This window comes from Selaginella moellendorffii, unplaced genomic scaffold (assembly GCF_000143415.4).
Source record: "Selaginella moellendorffii unplaced genomic scaffold, v1.0 SELMOscaffold_35, whole genome shotgun sequence".
Classification (NCBI taxonomy): domain Eukaryota; kingdom Viridiplantae; phylum Streptophyta; class Lycopodiopsida; order Selaginellales; family Selaginellaceae; genus Selaginella; species Selaginella moellendorffii.
In genome coordinates, this window is record NW_003314296.1 from 1,425,343 (window position 1) to 1,450,191 (window position 24,849).

The 24,849-nt window shown below is 43.6% G+C and overlaps 5 protein-coding genes across 6 annotated transcripts; 2 read left to right on the plus strand and 3 right to left on the minus strand.

The window, feature by feature from the left end:
• Window positions 1-3,407: 3,407 nt before the first annotated feature.
• On the minus strand, window positions 3,408-5,700 carry LOC112349052 (zinc-finger homeodomain protein 7-like). Its single transcript, XM_024682672.1, has one exon. The coding sequence runs from the start codon at window positions 4,841-4,843 to the stop codon at window positions 4,004-4,006; it is 840 nt and encodes a 279-aa protein (XP_024538440.1). The 5' UTR covers window positions 4,844-5,700; the 3' UTR covers window positions 3,408-4,003.
• A 1,757-nt stretch (window positions 5,701-7,457) lies between these two features.
• LOC112349047 (pentatricopeptide repeat-containing protein At4g02750-like) lies at window positions 7,458-9,197 on the plus strand. Its single transcript, XM_024682637.1, has one exon. The coding sequence runs from the start codon at window positions 7,458-7,460 to the stop codon at window positions 9,195-9,197; it is 1,740 nt and encodes a 579-aa protein (XP_024538405.1).
• A 1,160-nt stretch (window positions 9,198-10,357) lies between these two features.
• On the plus strand, window positions 10,358-13,112 carry LOC9657584 (uncharacterized protein At4g19900). The gene is made up of 5 exons (XM_002977721.2): window positions 10,358-11,954; window positions 12,007-12,156; window positions 12,228-12,365; window positions 12,420-12,623; window positions 12,685-13,112. The coding sequence occupies exons 1-5, from the start codon at window positions 10,447-10,449 to the stop codon at window positions 12,887-12,889; spliced, it is 2,205 nt and encodes a 734-aa protein (XP_002977767.1). The 5' UTR covers window positions 10,358-10,446; the 3' UTR covers window positions 12,890-13,112.
• Window positions 13,113-13,247: 135 nt separating this feature from the next.
• On the minus strand, window positions 13,248-16,728 carry LOC9656859 (auxilin-related protein 2). 2 transcript variants are annotated; one of them, XM_024682671.1, is made up of 8 exons: window positions 16,107-16,728; window positions 14,373-15,645; window positions 14,208-14,313; window positions 14,090-14,154; window positions 13,959-14,024; window positions 13,814-13,903; window positions 13,568-13,738; window positions 13,248-13,499 (listed from the first exon to the last, which is right to left on the minus strand). In XM_024682671.1, exons 1-8 carry the CDS (start codon window positions 16,652-16,654, stop codon window positions 13,446-13,448), a joined length of 2,373 nt encoding a protein of 790 aa, XP_024538439.1. In that variant the 5' UTR covers window positions 16,655-16,728; the 3' UTR covers window positions 13,248-13,445. The 2 variants fall into 2 exon arrangements, with proteins under 2 accessions (XP_024538439.1, XP_002977932.1); XM_002977886.2 differs by having other exon boundaries at window positions 14,373-15,651.
• A 269-nt stretch (window positions 16,729-16,997) lies between these two features.
• LOC9657585 (phospholipase D zeta 1) lies at window positions 16,998-21,291 on the minus strand. Its single transcript, XM_024682820.1, has 19 exons — window positions 21,102-21,291; window positions 20,951-21,052; window positions 20,775-20,878; window positions 20,556-20,697; window positions 20,352-20,504; window positions 20,140-20,298; window positions 19,847-20,089; window positions 19,681-19,797; window positions 19,486-19,625; window positions 19,292-19,441; window positions 19,075-19,231; window positions 18,456-19,019; window positions 18,254-18,400; window positions 18,002-18,199; window positions 17,840-17,941; window positions 17,649-17,780; window positions 17,525-17,590; window positions 17,393-17,454; window positions 16,998-17,335 (listed from the first exon to the last, which is right to left on the minus strand). The coding sequence occupies exons 1-19, from the start codon at window positions 21,258-21,260 to the stop codon at window positions 17,080-17,082; spliced, it is 3,153 nt and encodes a 1,050-aa protein (XP_024538588.1). The 5' UTR covers window positions 21,261-21,291; the 3' UTR covers window positions 16,998-17,079.
• Window positions 21,292-24,849: the final 3,558 nt, after the last annotated feature.

The window sequence follows — 24,849 nt, forward strand, 5'->3', positions numbered from 1 at the left end:
AAAATGAGTAGTGGGATTGAGATAGAGGAAGTGTCTGTAACAGGTTTAGCAAGAATTAAACCAATAAAAGAGAGATAACCACTACAAGTGGTCGAATAAATCTTTACTTTAGAGAGATTATACTCTTTAAAGGATGGGCAAGGCATAATGAGCCTTCAATGTCGAACCATTAATGAATATTAGCTTGGTGCTAAGGATGGAAAAGGTAATACTTGATTCACTATCTATATTATACTTTTATCATATTCGATCTCGGACCCGGTCTCAAACCTCAAACTTGGTCTCAAACTCAATCTCTAACTTAGTCTTTAACTCAGTCTCTAACTCAATCCCAAACTCGGTTTTGAACTTGGTCTCAGAGTCAAGCTCGAACTTGGTCTCAGAGTTGGTCTCGGACTCGATCTCGAACTCAGTCTCATTCGATAAACTCTTTATTATTCACATTGTGGTTTCAAAAATCCTTTAACCTATGACACCTTAGGAAATTGATTCCTGACAAAGTGGAGCTAAAGTATGTGCAAGTACAAATGAGAGAAGTGATGTCTCATAGCATTATGCTAATTGAAGAGTGTTATCAAGGTGGCTAGAGCAAGTGTATGCACAAGTCCTATTAGATCTTGATGAAATGTTATCCACAACATGCCCAACTTGATTTATTTTGACATATTTAGTTTTGCACAAAGCAAAAGACTTCAAAAGTGAATACCAAATTGTATAATTAACTCAAATACCCTTTAATAGAGATGGTGTAATTACTAATAAATATCACCACAGTCATTAGCATGTTCAATATATGCTTAAAGACATCTAGGAAAAGACTCCAATCCACAATTGAATGACTACACATAAACCATTGTACCATTGCAATCCCATGGGAAATTTAAGCATCATCCCAAAAATGATAGATGGTAATCACCATAAAGTGATTAATCCAATAATATCTATCATCCTAGGATTTCCGTAGAAGAAATTTAGTAAAATGTGAAGATTGGTAGTAAAAGCAAGAGAAACTACACCACACACCATAAAGGTTGCTATCAACTAAGTCTAATTGATCAACTCTAGCCACATAACATCAAATAATTACACTAATTATTACTCTAAAGTCATAGAAGGAGGAGAAGGTTGTAGGAGTATGTTGTTTTACTATGAAGATAAATAGAAAAAAAAAGCAAAGAGAAGAAATAAAAAGTTATAAAAATAATAGAGATCTAGACAATGCAAAATTTAAATCTAAATAAAAAGCACAAATCCAAGCATTTTTCAGGAAGAATTATAATTACTCCTCACCTCTTCTAATGTGAGTGCATAAAATACAGAAATGAAATATAAAAATGTACATATTTGATTATAATTTATCTACAATAGGAAGTGGTTTGGATTGAAACCAATCGGGTAACTATTAAAATCCCATTATGCTAATAATAGTATATGGCATCGTAGTTGTATATTTGGTAATTTCTACTTAATTAATTTAACTTTAATATATTTTGGCTTTTTCCATTTTGAATATTTTTTTAATTTATTATTTATTGATCTCAATCATATAGATAGAGCTAGACAACTAAATATTTTTATTGAAAATTGAAGCTCACTTTATATAAGTTACTATTATTTTTCTTATATTAGAGAATTATATTAAGAAAATAGGTTTATTGAAATATCTTTATTTTATTTTAGTTTCCTGAGAGAACAAAGCTACTATTAAGTAATATTATTCTGTTTTTTTTCCACTTACTTAATACTTTACAAAAATCTGGGAACTCCTTAAAATATTAAAATTTACAGCTGATTTCTTAAGAACATTTTCTAGCATAATGTCAAGAGCACAAAGTACAAAAGTGCTTAGCTCTAAAGTTCTCTTTAGTCATTTGCTCACAACCTCAAATACAGGAATGAATAGAAAATTTGATCATTTATCCAAAACATAAATGTAGAAGTAAGAAAGCATTCTAGACTGATTTAAAATTAATAACTTGAAACATATACTATGAATGGGGTCAAAGTATACATTCTAAAACAGATAATAATTCATGGTAGGCTCTGTAAGATAGGATATTGAGATAGATCAACATCAGCAGAAGAACTACAGGAGTCACTTGAACATTTGCTCAATTCACCTCTACAATTAAATCTTGGATCTAAAATCCCCTCACTTCACAGAGGATGCCGAAACCCGGCACATTTGCACTCAGGTAAGAAACGCTTGCCGGGGCGTGATCACAAGAACAATACACGTATTAAGACACGTGATGAGATCGGCATTTATGAGGACCTAACCTAACAAGCTCGGCTAAAAGGGCTGCCATAAATCCAGCATGTGAAAGCATTGTTTGTTTGTCAAGGAAACTTTCTCTGCTTTCTTTGTCTCGCTGCTGGGCTTAGCTGGCTGGCAACCAAAGATCGGAATTGACCTTTTGTTCTTTCTTGAAAGGGGGATTGCATTTGCCTTTAAACGGCTAGATTGCCATTGGATAACGAGTGTGTGGTTGGGTTGGCCCATCTCTCATATATTCTCCACCATTTTTTCTTTCTTCTTTATTCTATAATTTTATTTTATTTTGTTTGATTTGTCACAGTTTTATGCCTCTGCGAAACCCAAACCCCCACATTCCTGTTGACAGAGCGATAAGGTTTGTGTGATCCACGTTTCCCAGCACCGACTAAACAAATTCGAGGTACGGAAACGCGGACAGTACGAACTGGTGGTACGGAGATCTTCTAGAGATAATTTGAAAAAAAAAAGGAGAAAAAAACTAGAAAATTAAAAAGATGATGATTTAGACAACAGTGACCTGGCTTGACTTTGAGGATGTAAGTGGGACCAAGGTTTTGCCCTTTGCTTTGGAGACCAACGGGCTAACATCCATCCATTTATTTCTAGAATGAGCGCTGGCTTAAAGAGTAGCTTGCCGTGTCCTTTATAAACTTTGCTTACTCGCCAGAGGATTTCACTAAACAAATCCCGGCCTTTTAGTCTAATCAACCTCTCGATCCATCCAATGGGCAGGCGGAATCTAGCGGCATCTTTTCCGCTTTGCGGACAGGGCGATGGAGAATTGAAGAAACCAGCAGTCAGGTCAATCAATCAATCAACAATTAGAAAGATCTCAAGAAACTAAAAACTAAGCGGAGATATCATGGACAATTGGGAGAGAGGGAATGGCGAGACCAGCCATGAAAACAAATCCGCCAGCTTAAACTATTCGTTCTGGGGATTTGCCTAGAGCACAGAAACAAGCACTTGTTTACACGCAACACAAGCCACAGGCTCTCTCTCTCGATCTCGATCCAGCAGCACAAAGAAATCTCCAGCGAAAAATCTTCTCACTGTTGATAGGAGCTGCTGCCCAATGTTAGCGAGCGCTTGCTGCTGAGATCAATTATAAACAAAGGCCTGGGATTTGTGCGTGTGTGTGTGTGATTGTTTAAAGTATCAACCAGTTTATACTTATACAGAAGGTAGTATACACTCGAGTCTACTGCTTGGCTGCAAATCCAAATCCCCTCGATGCAGAGAGGAAGAGCTTCACTTTTTGGCTTGCTGAAATTCCTCTGCCCATTGTGACTTGCATGCTTAAATAGAAGAAGAAAAAAAAAAAAAAAAAAATTGGAGAAAAGTACTGTAGTTTGTTGATTGGCTGCTGTTGTTGATGCTGTTGGTTGTCTCTCTGTGTACATATTACATAGGCCTAAGAATTTCTGTGAGGAAAAAGCTGAGAAGAGAAAAGAGAGCTCCCTCCACCCATGAGATCAAGATGATGGAGTCACCACAAAATGGTAATGAAACAAAGAGAGGGTAAACAGTTGATGGAGAACACAAGATTACAGAAGAGGACTACAGAAGAGGAGGGAGAGAGAGAGAGAACAGAGATTTTAAACAAAATTTTGGAGTTGGAGGAGATGAAAATGGAGGTGTTAAAAATGGAGGAAGTGAGAGGAGTGATGGAAGTAAGAAATAAAAGAGAGAGAGGGAGGGGGAGACAGAGAGAGAGAGAGGGGGTTAGGTGGGATCATGAGGAGCATCTGTAGGTGACAACCTCTTGTTACCAAAAGTGTGCTTGTTATTGTGCATCCACACCTTGAGGACGTGCCGCTTGACGCCCGTGTCGGCGCAAAACTGCGCCACCTCCGCCTCGTCGTGCTTCTGGATCCGCCACCCCAGCTTCTCCGACAGCACAAACATCCGCTCCTTCTGCTCGTTGGTGAACTTCGTCCGGAACCTCTTCTTGAGCGGCTGGCCACCGCCACCACCGCCGCCGCCGCCACCGCCAAAGTCCGCCAGCCGCTTACCGCCGCCGTGCCGCGCGGTACCGCCCGGCGTGCCGCCCGCGGTGCCGTCGTCCTCCTTGCACAGGTCGCAGATTGGCTTCTCGCCCTCCACCTCGCGGCGGTGGAAGTTGCGGTGGCAGTCGCAAGCGCCGCAGCGCATGGAGCTCTCGTCCTCCTTGTTGGGCATGAACTCACCGCAGCCGTCTAGGGCATGGCCGCCGATCCCCGCGGCGTGGTTCTTGAGGCACTCGCGGTAGCGCACCGCCTTCTTGGTACCGTCGGGCTTGAGCAGCGCCAAATCTTTGCCGGGGTCGATCGATGCCGCTGCCGTGTTGCCGTTGTTGGATGCCGCCGCGGCCGCTGCCACTGCCGCGGAGGAGAGCTTGGCGAGATTTTGTTGCTGTTGCTGCTGCTGCTGCTGCTTGGCGGTGGGGGTGGAGGAATCGTGGGCGGCGGCTGCCGCGGCGGCCGCGGCCATTGCCCCCGCGACGAAGCTCGGCGGCATGGGAATGGTGAGATCCGGGCGGATGCTGTTAGCGCTGCTGCTGTTGTCGTGCCCGCTCAAATCCATCCGATGGATGCTTGCCTCCGGGAGATGTCTATCTATCGCGATGGAAGATTTCTTCCTTCGTCCTCTTCCCTCTCGAAATATCCCTTGTGTGTTCTTCCCCTCTCTCTCACAGGTGGAAGAAACCCTGCCTGCCTTCCAGACGGCCCTGAAACCCCCCCGGAGAGCTAGCGGACGAATGCCGCGCGGATTTCTTCCTCCTTACGGCGAGATGGATGAGGATTTCCTGTGGCAGCAGCAGCCGCAATGGAATGGAATGGTAGAGGAAGAACAAGCAAGAGAGGGAAATTTTTGCCGGAGGAGATAGAATCGTCGGCCCGGTGCGGCGGAGCGTCGTCACGAATTGAATCGAAGCGATGGAGGAGTGGAGCGAGCAGCGCCTGGGATTCCCTCCTCCTCGCTCATCCACGCGCGGCGCAGCGAATTCGGCCGCGGCCGCTGCTGCGCGAGAGGAGCAATCGCCGCCCGGGCGCCATACAGCCCTGCCAAGCGCTCCAGCGAGAGAGAGCGAGGGAATCGAAGGAGAATAGGGATTGAGGGGGGGATTGAGGAGGGAAGAAACGAAGGAGAGAAAATGAATGGATGAAGAACAACGAGAAGAAGATGGAGGAGGAGGAGGAGGTTACTTAAAAGTGCTTAAACACATGGCTTTGTTACGCCTAACTAACCCGGTTATAACACGAGGGGGTTTAAAGTAAACGGAGGGGGATTAGGACACAAACACTCCGTCAGTCTGACGGCGGGCAAAGCCGTCGCTGTTGGTAATCAAGACAAGCAGCATATTCCTCCTGCCAACCACGTGTCGGTGTTTTAGTGGGTGAGTTGTCTGTATACGTGGCAGAATGTGGCATTGCCACGTCGTGGAATCCAAAGCGTTGGGCTCTTTGTTTTGGGCAAATGTGACGGCTCGCACGGAGAATTGGTTTCTAGGTCACAGACATCTCACGTCCAGGCAAACTAGTGGAATTGTGGCAATGGGGTTGGAGTTATAAATTACTATGACATATGTAAAGGAATCTCCTTAGATGCGTTCAAATAAGATTTTATGCAAAATTCCTTCATGTTAGAGCATGGGATCAATTCTCTATGCTATGCAACTATACACGACTTAAAGTTCGTCAAGGAAATTTGAATGTTGGCTAGCTGATCCTAGACTTTGATACCAAAATAAAAAACATATAAAGTTCTCTAATCTATAATTTTTCTTATTTAATTTCTGAAATCCATATACAAGTTTGATTATCTGTATCATACACAACTATGTGACCTGTGTTTTCTATACAAAGTGAAAACATAACCCATTCATTTTTCCAATATATACTTTTAGACCATATAACATTTAGATATTTATCATATACAGCTAAATTGCCATCTTTTCTTATTTGAAAGAAACATCCAACACCTTTTCTATTAGTTTTTGTATTCCAAATTACTAGTTTCCCATAATAAAGAACTAAGTTACAATCGAATTGCATATATAAAATATATAGCTGATTTGAAGATAATAAAAAAGCCCCACTTACAAGCATTGAAAAATAAGAAAGTAATGGCCCACTTTTAATACAAGTTTTATAAATAGGACAATCATAAGCATCAAGTTCCAAATGATAAATGCTATTTATATTTTGAACTGGGAGTTGAATATTTTCATATGTTTCTATGGTGTAAGATATTGAGTAACGCTCATCTATATACTCAACAGATTTATAAGTGACAAAATCATTTAGAACATGGTCATTTAGAAGTTTCATAAATTCTTCTCTTAAAAATTTACCATTATTAGATAAATGAAGATTAGGAATAAGGCTACATAATACTTTAAAGTAAATAAAAGCACTTTGTACATCAAAAGCCTCTATTGTGACCATTATATCTTTATTTTTACCATGTATTACCTTTGAATATGAAAATCCTATAAAAGTTTCTTTTCTTTCACCTGCTTTTGAAATAAGTTCTAAAACAATTGGAATAATAACATTTTGCCTAAAATCTATTGTTATTGTACCTTCCGGCTTTTCATAATATTTACTTAAACATAAGCAATATGAAATAAGAAAAGGAGAAATTATTTTTAATATGCTATACATTTAACTGCTAAATTCCTCAACCTAGTTTAATAAGTGCTTCAAGTTTCTTGTCAGCTGACACATGTGTAGAAACTAGAAACAGCTACATTAATATAATAAACACAATGCATATATATATATATATATATAAAACATGTATTATATTTTGGCAAGCAATAGCACATAGTGCTAAATGTTACAATTTCTTTAGTTATTAGATTATTATTAAAAATTATTTGTAATAGTTTTCCTATTGCTTCTTTATTTAATAATGGCATAAAATCTAATATATTTAATTTTGAACCCAATATAGGGCAATGATCTCAATTGGATGGCATTGGATCTAATGAGAGGATGTGTTAGTTCGAATGGTCCATGGGAGAACTCACATCTCCCCCCACTTCCTTGCCAGCATCTCCCAGCTCCTGAAAGACGATCTCGCCCAGCAGCTCAAGAAATGCACCGATCTCAACACTGGGAAGCTCCTCCACGCCCGGGTCCTCTCCTGCGGCCTCTCCCAGCATCGCATCCTCGCCCATCTCTTGATCCAAATGTATACCCGCCTCGAAACCAATCTCGACTCCGCCACGCGCGTCTTCGATCAGCTCCTGGTGAAGGACTGCGTCTCTTGCTCCGTGATCATGACCGCCCACATCCAGCACCGGCAATTGGATCAAGCCGCGGCGATCTTCCACGGTAGCCCCGAACGAGACGTTGTTTGCTGGAATGGAATGATCGCAGCGTTTGGGCAAAGCTCTCACGCCGCCACAGCGATCCAGTTCTTTCACAGGATGCCACAATGGAACACCGTTTCATGGAACTCTCTCGTTGCAGCATATGCCCGAACTGGGCATCTTGTGGAATCTAAATCCACGTTCGATTCCTGCCAACATAGAGACATCGTGACATGGATCAACATGCTAACTTCATACAGTACACATGGAAAGTTGGCGGAAGCACGTGCCGTGTTCGATTACATGCCGGAGTGGACGGTGATAGCGTGGAACTCAATCTTTACAGCGTATGCCCATGAAGGGTATCTTGTTGCAGCTAAAGGGGTCTTTGATGAGATGCCAGAAAAGAGCCTTGCATCGATCAACGCGATGATAAATGCCTACGCTCAAAAGTCCCAGCTCCAGGAGGCGCGTGCCATGTTTGAGAAGCTTTCGGCGTGGGATATCCTCTCGTGGACGACACTGCTCCAGGCATATGCCGAGAACGGGAATATCCCCGAGGCAGAGGAGATATACTCGAGAATGCCGGAGCAGGACGTGGTCTCCTGGACTGCAATGGTGGCGGTGTACGCTCAATCGGGGCAATTGGATCAAGCGAAATTACTCTTTGATCGAATGCCACGAAGAAACGAGGTGTCGTGGTGTGCAATTCTCGCTGGTTTTGGTGGAAATCTCCACACTGCCGAGGCGAAGGGGTTCTTTGATCGGATGCCACTCCACTCCCCAGTGGCTTGCAACACCATGGTGTATAGCTTTGCGCAAAACGGCTGCCTCACTCAAGCAGTGGATCTGTTTGTGAATGTGAGTGATCACAATGTTGTGTCGTGGAATATGATCATCACAGCGTTTGCAAACAAGCGCGAGATCGATCGAGCTAAGCACCTGTTTGATCGCATGCCCGGATGGAACTCGGCATCGTGGAGCACCCTCACAGCTGCATATGCCCAAACTGGCGATCTTGTTTCTGCGAGAAAGATCTTTGAGACAATGCCCGAGCATTGTGCTTTCTCGTGGAACACGATCATTGCCGGGTATGCCCAATCCGGGCAGCTTGTTAACGCAAAGTCTGCCTTCGATGCCATGCCCGAGAAGGATCTGATAACCTGGAACGCGATGTTGGACGGCTACTCGGAGAATGGTTGTGGGCAACAAGCCATGGATCATTTCAACTCACTCCAGCTCGAGGGAGTGATCCCAAACGAGATCTCGTTCCTGGCGGTTTTGATCGCGTGTAGTCACATTGGCGAGCTCCATCAAGCTTGGGAGAAGTTTGCGTCGATGACTTCAGACTATGGCTTACAACCCGTGAGAGAACACTACTCCTGCATCGTTGACAGCCTTGGGCGGTCGGGACGGCTGCTCGAAGCAGAGGAACTGATCAGGAATATGCCGTTTTCGCCGGACATAGCGATCTGGAACTGCTTGCTCAGTGCCTCGAAGCTATACCAAGATGTGGCTCGAGGAAGAGTGGCGGCCGAGAATCTTATAGACATTGATCCTGATGAACCTGTAGCGTATGTTATGCTTTCAAAACTTTATGACTCTTTGTTCTTATAATGCTTGAAGCCATGGCTTACGTAAATTACAAACTTGTGACAGGAATGTTGGGCTTGATGCTCGATCTTGGTGGCTCCAAGGACCACACTACAACCTTGAACTCCTCCTCGCCAGTGGCCAAGAGGAACACCCCTCGACAAGCACCCCCAATATCTAGTATGGGATCTCCTCCCACTGTTTGACAAAAGGGAATCCCAACGTAGAGCTTTCTAAGCTTTATGGAGCGAGCGAGCTTGAGGCGCTTGTCTTGGGAAACGGCGCACAGGCAGCTGCAGCATGGTAGCGCATCGTCTTGATACAATTCTTCCCAGGGAAGAATCTAGGTTGGCGACGTCTACACCTTCACTCGCGGCCATGCGGAATGGTGTCAATGCAACAGTGTTGAGCGCTCTGAGATTTTTCTAGAGCACCCTGTACTCGTACAAACACGTTGGCTTGTATGAGTTTGATGTGGCGAGCAACACGATCAGGATCTGGGTCTCCATCTCAGTCCGTCTGCGTGGCGAGCTGGAGCGAAAAGCTTTACATGGATGGCGTATGTTTGTACCTAAGGAGATTTTTGCAAAGACGGGTGTTGAGATTGCTGTGGTGCAACATGTTGGATCTCCACTTTTATAGTCAGAAATTTAGACGTTACAAATTTTCATATGAATAAATGTGTAAAAAAGAATATATAAAATAATTTGTTACGAGCATAGTGTTTATTAATCTAATTGATCAAATGGAAGTTTATAATTTATAAACACAAGATTAATCTTATTGAATATAGAATATACTAGGAAGTGTTTAGGAAAGTTTATAAATTATAAATACAAAATTAATTTAAATGAATAACAACCGTTAGATGATAGAATATCCTAGCATATCTAAGCATATTTTAAGGGACTCACAGGTTTGCTTAAGCAAACAAACAAAAACATTAAATAGAGATCAAGCTAAAATTAAAAGCCTTGAATTATCTTTATTGTGCACTAAAACTGTAAGGCCAAAAATGAAAAACGTTAATTTATAAAAAGTAAAAGTTGGATTCCCATCAGAATTACTAATTGTCTCCTTAATCCAGTTGTGTTAATTAGAGAAAAAGTAATCTAAATAAAATATTGCTAAACAGAAAATCCTGTAAAGCATCTGAGATATTCCGCTATCTATGGCAGCATAAACCCTAGAAAAAGGCGAAAGGGATCCACCAGGTAAGCATACGCTTGCGCGATCGATCACTCGCCTGGCCCGCAGCAATGCGGCAGCAGCAATGAAGAGATTGCAGTCGAGCAATGCGAGACGGACCCGCTTCTCGAGGTCCGCCTCCCTGCCTGGAGCAGCGTCGCCGCGTCTCAAATTCCATGGCTGGAAGACGAGCGTCGCGGTGATCCTCGGCGGCACGCTGCTGCTCGTCTCGGTCTTCTATCTCCAGGCTCGGCTGGGCGGATTTGGGTCGGTACTGAGCGGATCGAGCAGCGTAGAGGAAGACAAGGATGATTTCTCGGTCCAAGCGCAGAGGCTCAAGACTATGGGAAGAAAAGCAGCGGTGGAGGAGAGTAGCGGCAAGAAGATGGAACTAACCGACTTGGAGCAAGAGAATGCCGAGTTTGAGAGCTTGGATAGAGCAGCCGAGGCCAAGATGGAGGAGCTGGAAGACGAGGATATGGAGCTAGACGATGCGGTGATCGAGGACGTGGATGTTTTGAGGCAGGATCAGGCTCGGCGAGAGGAAGAGGAGGAAGATCTAGAGGGTGAAGAGGGCGATGAGGTAGAGGACGAGCAAGATCAGGAGGTTCCAGTTTCTTTTCGAGGGGGTGTGGATTCGAAGGGTGGTGATGGTGGTGGCGATGAGAAAGTTCCGAGGAACAAGACTGAGAAGAGGTTGGAAAGGCTGGGCCAGATCAAGAGTTTGGAGCGGCATAGCCCGGAGGAGAGTGGGAAGAACGAGAACGATACTGGGAGAGTTTTGTGGGACAGTGTTCTTGGTGTGATCAAGATGCCGGTGGACGCAAAGCCTGCGGTTTTTGGTGGACGGAAGCTTGGACTTGGGAAAGATTCCTTCCAAGCTGAAACCAAAGATGCTGGGAGGGAGAAGCTGTCCTTTAGCAGCGACGACGAGCCTTTGGATACGAACCAAGTTGTGGACTTTGAGGACGCTCTCTTTTCAAGGAGGGAGAAGCAGGCTAGCTCTAAGCTGCTAGGTGCGAGTGCCTCTCAGAAGCAACGCGTTCCGCCTAAGAACGTTTTCGACGCGAGGTTTGCGAAGAGGATCCTCCGGCCACCTTTCGATCCTACAGGGAGCGCGCTTTTGCAAGACCCAGACACTCTGGAGCCTTGGGGGCTCACCAAGAGCGACCGAGCAATGTCCCGGAGCTTTCGAAAATCCGCGATGGAGGAAGCTGCTACTAGCGACGCTAAAGAGAATGCGGAAGACAAAAGCGTCGAGGTGGAGGGGAAAGTAAAGGCCGGGAATGGCAGGAAAGAGCTGCTGGAAACGCACGAAAAGAGGAGAAAGCGAGCAAAAGGAGACACTCGGAGATGGGGGTACTTTCCAGGTCTCGACTCGATGCTATCGTTCTCCGAGTTTATGGAGCGTTTCCACGGGGAGAATGAATGCGAGCTCAACGTTTTCCAAGCGTGGAACTCGCCACCCTGGTCGTACACAGTCCGGCATCAGCGAGGACTCGAGAGCCTGCTTCACTTCCATCCGAAAGCTTGCGTCGTGGTCTTCTCGGAGACCATGGAACCTGGTTTTTTCGATAAGTTTGCGAAGAAAGGGTGAGGACTTTCTTAGATGTGCTGGTGACCCGAGTCGTTTTCTCTTTGGCAGGCTGAGAGTGGCTGTGGTACGTCCGAACCTCGAAGAACTCCTGGAAAATACACCAGCCGAGATGTTTGCATCCGTCTGGGTGGAGTGGAGAAGAGTCGAGCTTTTCTACATCCATTACAGCGAATTGCTGCGTCTGGCTGCTCTGTACAAGTAAGTTTCAATCTTTTCTCCGAGCACAAGATAGATCTTCTCTTTGTCTTACTTGTGTCTGATTTGTGCAGGTATGGAGGAGTGTATCTGGATTCCGATGTGGTTGTCCTCAAACCGTTAACTTCTTTGCAGAACGCGGTGGGGATGGAAGCTCTGGCCGATGGCAAAACGAGGCTAAACGGCGCGGTGATGGCTTTTAAGAAAGCAAGGTACGCAAAAGCCATCACAGGTTTTTATTTCTCACGCCTTTCTTCTCCGTCCAGTGTGTTCCTCAAAGAATGCATGGAAGAGTACACTGCAACGTACGATGACAAGCTTCTCGACTACAATGGCGCCGACTTGCTCACTCGCGTCGCAAGTAGCGCGATCCCTGGCCAGAGTAACCGGACATGGCAAGAGAGCGAGCAAGAGTTACGCGTACTTCCATCGTCCTCGTTCTTTCCTTTAAGTTCCTCCAACATCAAGAGGTAAAGAAAGAAACGCTGCGAGACTTCTTCTTTGGTGGTTTAATCTTTTCTTGCTTTGCAGTTACTTCTTCGGCAAGAGGAGTAGCAGCGAGAGTTATGGAATGGAAGACGATCGGAAAGTGAAAGAAGAGGCTTTATTACTACTCGATGGCGCGTACACGCTCCACTTGTGGAACCGCGAGACAAAGTCGCTGGTTCCAGAGAGCTACAGCCTCGTGGGATTCGCGCTGGAGCAGCACTGCATCTGGTGCAGTGACGTGATCTAGACGATGGATGATCGATCGAGAGAAGCTCGCTCGCTCGCTCGATCGATCGTTCGCTTTGCTACGGCAAGTAAGTAACGTCCTAGGCGAGCTCTTCTTTCTCAAAGCGACGACGGGAAAAGCTCGCCTAGGCAGTAAAAAAGAGTAAAAAAAGTGTGAGAAGTGATGTATTGTAATCTACCTATAGGCTAAAAGCGCTATAGAACAAAGCTAGCAGCGTTTTGTACATATCTATCTAGAAATCCAAGCACTATCAACAAAAGATCTCACTAGTCACGAAACTTTGATCCATCCACTCTTCTCTTTTGGAAGTTCTTTCATTCCAACGATTCCAGTATTGACTAGCGCAACCTGGATGATATCACAAACCAACAGTGTGGATTAAAGAAAGAAATGAAGAACGTGGCCAGACCAGAATTACTTTTTTACCAGTGGAGCCCGGCTTCTTCGCCGTTTGCGGCCACTCTGGCGATGCCTGGCGATGTTTTTTTACTGTTGCCATTCCCTGTTTTTACAAGATCTAATGGAACTCTACATACCGGTGTTTGATCCATGGAGCTCACGACACTTGCCAAAAGAAAGCCTCTTGCGAGTTAAACTTTGTCCACGCTGCCTGGAGAGGCACAAAGCAAATAGTTTTAAGCACAAAAAGATAGTGCATTGTTAATATTATTTGCAAACCTTGAGTAAATCGAAGACCTTCTCCGCGATGAGCTTCTCCTGCGTTGTCCTTTGCTGGATCTTGTCCGGATGGACACACAACGTGGCCTTGCGGTACGCTTTCCTGATGGAAGCCTCGTTGCTTAGCTCGGACGATGCCACGGGCTGCCAGCCGCTCCCTGGCCACAGTACCTGGCACAAAAGATATCGCCGTCAAACGCAATTCTTGCAAGAAAGTCGGTGCTGTATGCTTCTGGAAAAACTCACATCGTGCAGGCTCGATAAAAGCGCTCGCAAGTTGCCTTCCTTACCAGCGACCCACGCACTTATTTGAGCGTCCACGGTAGAAGAAACTCGCTGAATGCACAGACTTAACAGTGTGAGTTGAGATAAAAGCTTGATCGGAAGTTACCTGTCGCTCCTGTTGCTCTTGTTGAGCAGTCTGCTCACGTTGGTTTTTCTCCGCCAGGGCCTTCGCCTAGTCAAATGACTTAATACTTTAGAGTTCCCATGCTGTCAATATACTAGTAAATTTGTACGTACCGCGCGCTCCTCTAGTGCTTTGTCGGTTGATTCTCTTCTCTGCTTCTTATCTCTATCGAGATTCCCTGAATGGGCAATGTCAGTGTCATGTCCTCTGAGAATGCTGGAAAATCAATACCATTGGGTACAGGGTCGGTAATGCTTGGGGAGGTTTCTGTTTTATTGGCAGGCCTGCATTGTTCACCGCTAAAGAACACTTTCTTCGCATTGCGCTCAGCTTCATCCTGCACAAGTAAAATTCTTGTTAGAGAAGACAGAGAAAGAAAAACGCTCAACTCTTTACCGAGACTCGCTGCTTTGGAGCGCTTGTTGACCGTCCATTCTCCACACCCGCAGCAGCCACAGCTCTCTCGGCAGCTTTCTTCAAAGCTTTCTCTCTAAGTTCGTGCGCAGCCCTCTCGACAGCTCTCTTATCGATATCCCCCTCCTTTCTTGCTCCGTGATTGCCAAAGTCGTTCACCTTCCCTTCGCTTCGCTTCTCACTCTCAGTCATTTCAGGAAAAACCTCTGCAGACTTTTTCTTCTGTTTTAGTTTCGCCTCTGCTCGTTCCACAGCTTCCTTCATAGCCATCGCCGACGAAGAAAGACCAGCGAAATCTTCAGCTTGTGCCAGAGGTGGAGACATGTGTCCCGCTGCTTCCTTCAGATTGGAACCTTTGCCTAGAGGAAACTCGCAAGAGTTTCTACGCCACCGCTCATCTCTCTTGAACTTCGACAAACCGTCGAACTCCTGCGCCTGCTCCACCATCTCGGGAGGTGCTCGCTTTGGAGGAGGGACATCCGTTGGCTTTGTCACAAGCTTCAAATCCCCAATCGTGAACCATGATTTCGCTTTGGCCTTGTCCTCCTTCTTCCCGAAATCTGGAAACAACACTGCCTTGAGCCTCTCCGTAGCACTCTGCCTTTTCGACTTCCGAGGCGAAGAATTCCCAGCTCCTGTATCCGATTTGTTCTTGCTGCCATTCTCCCTAGGCAGCAACCCCTCTTCGGATTTTTCTTTTGCACGATCTGTCTCGTGCTTTCGTGATCGCTTCTCTGCTGCCTCTAAGCCCCCTGGCGTCCTGTTCAGATGAGCCTTCATCTCTGCTGCTTCCGAGGTAGCACTGTTAGCCTTCTCACCTGACCCCAGCCTTGGAGAGCAGCTGGAAACACTTGGCAAGCAGGAAGGCATCACTGTTGGTGGTGGAGGCGACGCGACTTTCCCTATATCTGAATCTGCCAACAATGCCGAATTCTGAAAAGAGGAGCTACCTTTGTCTTGCGGAGAAGCTGAAACCTTCACGGCATATGGTGGCGCCTTGTTCTGTTGCGTTTGAGGGCCGCTGCTATCAACACGCTGATTTGGTCGGTCACAACTCCCCCCGGCACCTTTCACGTCTGTACCCGAATTCCGGAGGCGAGAGGTACCGTGAGGTCCGCCTGACGACGACGACGAGCTCTCCCGTCCAGCCTTTGGCGAAAACAAGGTTGGTGGTGGCGAAGTATCAGCGCTGGTTTTGTTGTTGCCGCCGCTACCACTGGCTTGGTGTTGAGATTGGTTTGTTTCGGCATCACACCTGTCGCTACGCAAACGCACAAACACGATTAAAACGTCTGGTATATCCTACCTATAGAGTTTGAAAAATCAGTGACGCATGAAGTACGGCACACAGTGATCCTCGAAGAAAAATACTCGAGCTCCAAGAAGAAATCAAAGCAAGGACCATCTAAACTATTTCGTAAAGAGCGAAAGGATCTATAGCACCAAACACTAACGCACCAAATGGATAAAAAGCTCTCCAGGAAAAAATCAAATGAAGGAGCCTCTAAAGCATTTCGTGAAGAACGAAAGGATCTATAGCACCAAATGATAAAAAGCTCTCCCTGTGCTAACGGGCAAAACACGATATAGGGATAAAAAATTCCTGGAAAGAATTCGTCCAAGCAAGGAGAAGAAACAATGCACAAGAGCTCAAGAAATCCATGCCCCAAAAACGATCCAAGCCAGCCAAGACGAAAAAGATCTACATATCCATACCTCTTTGGTTCGCCAGTCACTGTGTTGAGCCTCCGAGATCCCAGCGGCGAAGAGGAGCTCCGCTGATGCGTCGGGGCGGCGCTGCCACCGCTGGTGGTGGGAGAAGAAGAAGCATTGCCGCCGCCGCCGCCGCTAGCCCCAGCCATGGTGAAAATATCGTCATCGCTGCTGCCAGTCTTGCTCTTGATCCCTGGAACGCCCCCAAATATGTCGTTGAAGCCATACAGCTCCACATTCGATCGCCCGATGCATTCGAATGGCGGTGCCGACGGCTGGAATCCCGCATCGCTGCCCCCGATCTTCGCCGTCGCCTCGCCCCTGGCGGCGCTGTCGGATCGCGCTCCCGCGGCGGCAGACAAATCCCCGGACGACGACGGCGAGTGATGCGCATTGATCCGACCTAGCGAGAACTCGTCGAAGAGCTTCTCCGCCACAAAGATCGGCGGCGACGCTGGCTGCTGCTTGTTCCGGGGCGATCCGCCAATCCCACAAACCCTAGAGGAGGCGGCGCCGCCGGGAGCCATTGGAGCTGTGTTTCTGGCGGCCATAGCTCGCGGGAAGTAGCTGAGCGGCGCCGCTAATCAAAAAAATTTCGATTGCCGCCGTTGGATCGCCCCGCCCATGGGATCCTCATTTCGATTTTAGGGCTCCTCTTTTCCAAGGGTATATATATCAACCCTGCTGACTCAGCCCACACGGTGACGTGGAGGAATCGACGAGCCTCTGACGTGGCTTCCCGGACTTAAATCAACCGCATTTCTGTTGCAAAAATCTAGCTGGCGGGCCACCCACCGTCGGATGGCCGAGGCATCCGACGGCGCCGTACAGTAATAGCCGTTTAAAGGCATATCCTCGCGCGATTCCTTGTACGAACACGCTGGGAAGAACGCGTTGGAAAGATTCAGAGCTTTGTTTTATTTATTTGCGAGGGTGGCCCTTTGTACATGGTGAGCGATTTTTCTTTTGTTTTGTTCTAATGGTAGACTTGTGGAGAGGCGTAGTACTCACTCTCATTGAAAACTGGTCGCAAATCCTCATCGCACATAAAATTCAATGGGAAACAGACGAGATGTCCTCGAATCCCCTCAACCATGGTCGCATTACTACTAAAAAATGGAGCTTCTCCTCCGGCGTGAGAGCTATCGTCGGCCACGCCCAAGTCGATACTTACATGGTGGCCATTCTTTTCTTTCTCTTTTCGCGACGAGATTATCTGCCGCAGTTGAGTCCTGGAATGTTTTCCGGTTAAGTTCTAGTTCTCACAAACAAAAACTCCGAAGACTTACCTTGTGTGTATGGAATCGTTCGGGATGCATCCAAAAATGGTGTCATACAATCCTGTGTTGAGCTGCAGTGACGAATTCGTCTTGATGAGAAAGACGAGACAAAGAAAAGTCTAGTTTTTTGTTTCGTGTTACCTCTGCTCTTGACGTCCAAACGTCCTTGTAAGTGGTCTCACAAATAGGATCTTTGATCACGTCTGCCTGGAAAGTTTCACATGTTAAGCACGAGCGAGCTTCACAGAGATGTGCTTTCACTTACTTCGGACGCTTGGAAACCGAGATGCTCGACCCAGAGTGATTTTCTCAGTCCGTGAGCGAACCTTCCGGCTTTGTAAGCAGTGTTGTTCATTAAGGACGTGACAAATTCTTTGTCTTCGATCACGACCGCGATCTGGAAAGAGAATCGAGGATTAGCATCAAACAAAAAGCGAAACTTCTTTTGCTTCTTACTTCTGAGTCTCTCGACCCAAGTAAACTCCTATCGTTGATATTTGCCGAGCCTATAAGCGTCACCCTATCGTCTACTATCAAAATTTTACTATGTACATATATCTGCGAGAATGGAAACAACATGAGCAACGGATGAGCAAAATTTCTTGAAAGTTTGCTAACCTGATTAGTTACAAGTGGCCCGTTTTCTTTCAGCTTGCCGTGTTGTCTCAGGCCGTAAAAACTAACAAAATCTTCCACTGCGTCCCCCATAGTGTCTCTTAGACGCTTCAACAACGACGAATTTCCACGGCATATGGTTCTATATTGCCAATGAATGATGGCTCTAACAGATGCTGCTCCTGTATCATCGACACCACCCTACAAATGGAAAACATGCTTAAATGTCGCCATTTAACGAGTTTGGAATCTTACCTGAAAACCAGGAAGCAGTGGCAACAGTATAATCACCCTGAAACACTGTTTTTCTTTGTACGCACGTAGTATCCTTGTATAAAGTGATTCCAAAACACGATTTTGAATCACGGAATCGCCATCCAGTCCAGAGATAAAGAACTGGTTCTGAATGAAAGATGATACGTTAGGAGACATCATATGAAACAGTGTCGAAAAGTACCTCGATATAGATGAAGTGCTCGGCTTTGTCAATCAACGAGCAATATGCAGCTTCTATGCTCCGCTCTTCCACCTGGCTTGTTCCAGCAGACCACTGTCCAACACTTCGAACCACCTGACAGTTGCATTTAACTCGAGAACCGACTTCCTTCACGTCCTCTTGAGGCGAAGGATTATCTTTCTCCCACCAATCTTCTGCACTACCATTCGCATCATACCACTTCACACCGTCTGGACCGTCACTGGCTACGAAGTTGAGCAATGGTAGATCAACGCTGTTGTTGCTACTGTTAAACTTGCTGAATCTTGCCAGTAACTTCGAATGTTTGCTGTTGTCCGCCAGGAGGTCTTTCAGCTCCTCAGTCTGATCCGGTGCTTCTACGGCGGGTAGAAGGGTTGGTATATCATCGGTAGATGACCTTGGTTTCAAGGACGCTTTTCTAAGCTCTTCCTGCGCTTCCATGAGAGCCTCTTCTGCCTCCTTACCAGTAAGGTAATGAGGAATAACCATATGATGATGCGGCAGCAGTAGAGGTATGGCTTGTTCATTGGGTGCCTTGTTTCTCTGAGAACAAAACACTACAAAATTTCAGAAACAGATTGTAACACTGGTGCCTTACCTTTGCATAATTCCAACGCTGGACAAAATGCCGTGCGACATCCCGACAAGCTGGACCCCATATTGCACACTGAATATCATGCCATGGCATGCGAGGTGTTTTTTGCCTGTTAATCTCGTCCTTTGTTGCATCTTCCCAGGAGTTTGGCTCCGATTCCCTGGAAAGCAAGGCGATTTTTCTGAGAAAAAAAATCGCTGATAAAATCTAGAAAAGATACCTGGGATTGTAGTAGTCCTTCCCGGGCCAGATAACAGCTTGATCATCCCTCAGAAGATGGTGAGGGTCATCATACCGTCCAAAACAGAGGTCCAAACCTCCTAAAAAACATATTCTTTGATCGACAATCACAATTTTCTCGTGGTGCGACCTAAGAAGATGTTGGTATAGAAAAAATAAAAATAAGATTCTTACCACAAATAAACGCCAGAAGAGAAGTGATCGGGATATCTTAAAACTTTAATGTTTTCGTGTATTCCAAGTAGCTTTCTTTTCGTGTACAGGCTGTTGATTTTCAAAGCCAACGCAACTTCCTTGTACAGAAGAACATAAATCTAGAAGAGAAAAAGGACGATCAAAAAGATGAATACCAGCATAAGGACAACAAACCTGTACTCCTTCTCTTGCCTTCGCACCAAGCAAAGAATCCAACCGAGAAGACTCGTGAAGAGCAAACGGACGTCTGAGATAAAGCTCAGGACAGAACCACCAATCAGCTATAAAAATCTATATAAGAGATAGTGAGAAAAAAATGCCAAAATGAATTGTATGTTACCTCTGACTTCGCGGATGAAATCGTTGATGCAATAGCATCAAATGCCGACTTTCCATCTATGAAATATTGCGCCTTACTACCATCGCTTGTAAGTCCCCTTGGAGGAGCAAAAGAGCCAAAGCGATGAGGATGGCACCATCCTTCAGGTGGTCTTAGCCCGGCATCGTTTATAGCAGCTATCCATTCAGCTGCCCCTCGCGCACCTTTGGTTCTCACGCGAACACTTCTATTGCCGCAAGTTACCTGCAAGTCACGTCAAATTCCCAAACGGATGCAAGCCAGTCAAAACTCACGGCAAATCCAGATTGTAGACGACTCCTCTCTGGCTTAGCAAGGGATATCTGACCTTCCGTGTTGTTTGAGAGAACATCAAAGACAATGATGTCCAAAGGTTTTGGATCGAAAGGATGAGCAAGAAAAGCGAGGAAACCAGGCTTTAATACTGCCCAAACCTGCAATTCATCAACGTTTACTTTCTTGAAACGCAAAAGAAGACGTGCCAAACCTTCATCCACCTTTCTCCACAACAATTGAAACAAGAAGAAAAGCATCCTTGTTCCTTGTCGTCCAGATGGCATACCCTGACATATCCCTCCTTCAGCTTAGAGCCGTATTCTGGTGCAAACGAAAGAGCTGAGACCCCGAAAAATTTGCAAACCTGACAAACGACGATAGTAAAATTGCATAGAAACAAGCAGGCGAGACTAACCGCTTCACTGTTGAGCAGCTCGAGATTCTTGACAAAATGATCGAGGTATGTTTGCATCTCTGAGATGGAATTGTCTGCTATGCTCGGAAGTCTTCCCAGCGTTGGACGAATGACGGGAAGTGCTGCTGCAGAAGGAACGTCTCTGGAAAAGAAACGTTAATCTGTCAATTTCTTCAATTTCTTCACAAAGACGAGAAGACGAGAAGAAGAAAAAGTTACCGTGGCATCGAATGCGTGCGAGTGATAGTTGCATCGTGTTGCTCGTAATCCTCGTGAGCTTGAGCGTCCCAAGACGATTGTAGCTTTTGTATCCATTCGATGATCTAGTCGCCAAGACAGAGAAAAGAAGGATAAAAAACAATCCGAGAAAAGAAATCGCGAGCCTAGAAGCTTACTTTCTCATGCTTTTCCTTCAGATCCTCCAGAAACGCTCTCGTTTTCACGGCGGCGTGGAGCAATAGCGCCTGTGTGGCTTTTTTGTACACAGTCCATTTGAACTGCGCGCATCACAAGAATTTACCTCGAACGGGAATGGAAAGGTTTTACCTGTTTGTAAACCAATTCGATCGTGTATCGCAGCTCCCCGCTGCTCTGGCGGCACACCGAGACGATCGACAATTGTGGCAGCTCCTCAAACACGCTGCACCGATCGGAGGCCGATGCCCGCTCCGGGGAGCGCACGGGCATGTAGCGATTCTCGGCCATCGCGCACACAAGCCCTAAGTTCTATGACCTACTTGGCCAGAAAAGGGCCAACATTACACGGAATGTGAAGCGAGTGGTTTTAGTGAAGATAGGTAAAAAGGGCCTTTGATTTTCTAGAAGCTTTAAGAGTTAAACATTGTCCTATTACCCAAAGTGGAGGTTCTTCTTTGCTCTAGTGTTTAATAAGATTGTGTTTTTGGTTCTTGGTTCCAAGTCAATCTCCTCATTCTCATTATGCTATGGTGTAAGATGGTGTCATTAGAGGTTTCATCTTCATATTGGTGTGTTATCTTCAGATCAAGCTTTAGAATGTGTTATGGGGGCATGAATTTGTTGGTGTTATGCTTATCTTTGGTATTGCCATGATTTTATGGTGTCTTGCTCTCTCCCATTGATGTAGAGCCACTAACATTGATTGAAGGGGAAGATAGTGGCAGAAAAACAAAACAAATAAAAAAAAGTAAATAAACAAACTAACGCAGCCAAAAATGACCCTTCATACTTTCCAGGGCAGTTATTGGTTCTTGATAATGCAATTCTAACGTTTTGACATAATTCCACAACAACTATATAAACTAATACTTAGAAACATTTGTTTTCATTTAGATTAGGGGCTGATCCATTGTGGGTGCTGTTCAACCAGCTATATCCACTCTACAAGATAGTAGCAAGGTGAAGTTTTTTAGTTACAGGTCTTTTAATGAGAAGAGAAGGTGTCACTATAGAAGCCTATAAAGCTAATGCTAGATACATACTTTCTTTTATTGATCAACTTTTGTTTTATTTTTATTTTTTCTTGTGGACCAAAAGTAATAGGGGGTGAGTTGTGAAACTTGGATCATGCATCCAAGGCTGTTTTAAGATGAGGATATTTTCCATTCTGAAATGTCAAAATATTGATTTTAAATATTTACCATTATAAAAATTAGGTCAAACTAACTTCTAAACTCAATTTATGTAAACCCAGATATAAAACTTTTTTCCAACCTTTTTTACATTGGTTTAATACCCTAAACCAATATAAAAACCTGGAAAGCTACTCCACAAAGGTGGCATATTCAAACAAACAAAATCATTATAATGTGGTATATAAGAAATTCATAGTAATTTTAATTATTAATATATAATTAAAACATTTTAAATATAATTTAACATGTAAATTAATGTAATATTTATAAGTCTATAAGTGTGACTTGTTGTTAATTATCTATATGAAAGTTTTTAATTTATCAGTTAATTTAATGAGAAGATTTTCCCCTAGTGTAGAAATTACTTAAAACTTTGTTCATTTGTTTGTAATAAATTGAAAGAGTAAAAGTAGTTATAGTGTGGTAGTTGATTTAAATATTATTTTATTAGTTTATATAAATTAGTAATTTAAAAGTAAAATTTATGCAAAGAATATAAATATGTATCTAAGTTGCTAAAAAACCCTAGTTTATATATAGGAGAGAGTGGTCCAGATTGAAACTAATATGATGGTAGTAAAAACCTTTCTATACTAATATTAGTCTTTTCTAATAGATGAAGGGTCTTGGGATATTTAGGATTAAGTATTAATTAATAACTTACATTGCCATCTCAAATATGGTAACTAACATACTTATTTAATACCACCAAATATTAACTCTTGAATTTTGACTTCATGAAAGATCACCTAATCCAGTATTACTCAAACCTTAACCCTAAATATCTTAATTGATTAGAAAAGGAGATGCATTATTGTTCATTTAAATTTTTATAGATTGTTTTTTAAGTTATTATTGTTTGGTTACTTTAGACTATAAGCACTTGTGAAAGTGTGGCATATCCTCAGTCAAGATGTTAAGACATGAAATACCTTAAGTATAAATGTGGGATCATTATCCAAGAGAATCCGCTTCAAATAAAATTATTGGAACACCACTCAATTGAGGAAGAAATATTTATCAGTAGTTGTAGAGGCACTAGCAAGAACATTGATTTTTATTGAACAAGCCAAATAGTTGGACGTAATAATGATATACTCATTAGTACTAGTTGATTGTAAAAAATGTTTTATCAAATCAAATGCTACCAACTTAAATTAAAATTATAATTGATTCCAATTGTCCTTCCACATCACGAGGGGGAATAATACAAGCTTAGCACTAAATGCAACTATACACATACTAAATATATCATATAATAACTTCAGCTAATAGAAAGACTTACCAAGCTTCTTTGTTACACAATAATGTCCTATATGCCCACTTATAATAAAAGAGTCATAGTAAACATAGAAAAAGTATGGAATAAATATTTATAAGATCTTAAGGGGTAAGGTGTCAAGAGAACGAGACTCTCAAGAGAGCTATGACTCTCAACTTTCATTCATGAGGGTGTGAATTTGTAAGGAAGCATAGTGAATTGTAAGAAACCAAAAAAAAAAAAAACTCAAGAAACAATTTATAAAGGTTTAAATATAAAGGGAACAAACCCATAAATAAGAGTGCACCCCCTTTTTCAATCAGTTAAGGGTTATGGGTAAGTGTCCTTGAGTTTAAATAATACTGAGCTAGGTGACCCAAGAAATCCAAATTTAGGAGCTTACACAAAATGCCAATTCTATTTGACAAACTACAACATAATTTATCGCAACACCTAATACCACCAACTTCATTTACAGTATAGACAAGTTTATACCACTCTCTTTTCTACCAAACTCAAAACTAGTCAAATACTAAAGTATTCATGGAGCAATAGCAAAGTTCCAAAACAAAAAAATTAATTATTATAATCTAAGCTTTCTAATAGCAAGCTTAAGTAAAATAGTTTAGCACTTCATTACTATCTATCCCACAACTCACCACTTGTAAGACCATTATAACCACCATATATTGAAGGAGAGATTTTGATTGCATGGTGTGAACAAGAGCAATAAATCAAATCTTATTACAAATCATCTCTCAAAGAAAAGAAAATGATTTACATGTTTAATCTTTTGTCTCTGATGACTTTCTTTTCATTTTCAACTTGTTTAAACTTCAAGTATACATTTGCATTGCCCTTAGTCAAGTCTAAGAAATAAAAGAGCATAACAATGACTATTTGAACCAATACACTAATTTTTATTGTCTTGATTGATTCACTTATAATCATGCTTAAAAGAGATCCATTAGTGTTGTGTTAAACAGTTATAGACTAGCCTATTCACCACTCTTTACAAATCTAGGGGAGGTTTACTTTTATCTATGGTAACATGGAATAACTCATGGTAACCACCAATATACCAATATTAATCTTGCCAACTCATAGTGTAATCTTAAATTGTTAATATGCCTTATCCATGAGCCTAAGCGCAAACTTGTACAAATGAAACATCTTACATTCATCCTATGAGCCTAAGTGAAAACTCACATAATATAACTAAAATCCATACCTAAAGGACACATGCAGAGTTATAGCAATCAAACATGTACCCACTCAAATCATTGTTTTCATCTTTATGTATACAATGAGAATAATTGCCCAATCTCATTAGATAACACTCATTGAAACATATTTTCTAATACCAAATATAGCATACATGGTTTTCACCCTTTATCCTATGGTGATTTACCATAAAATA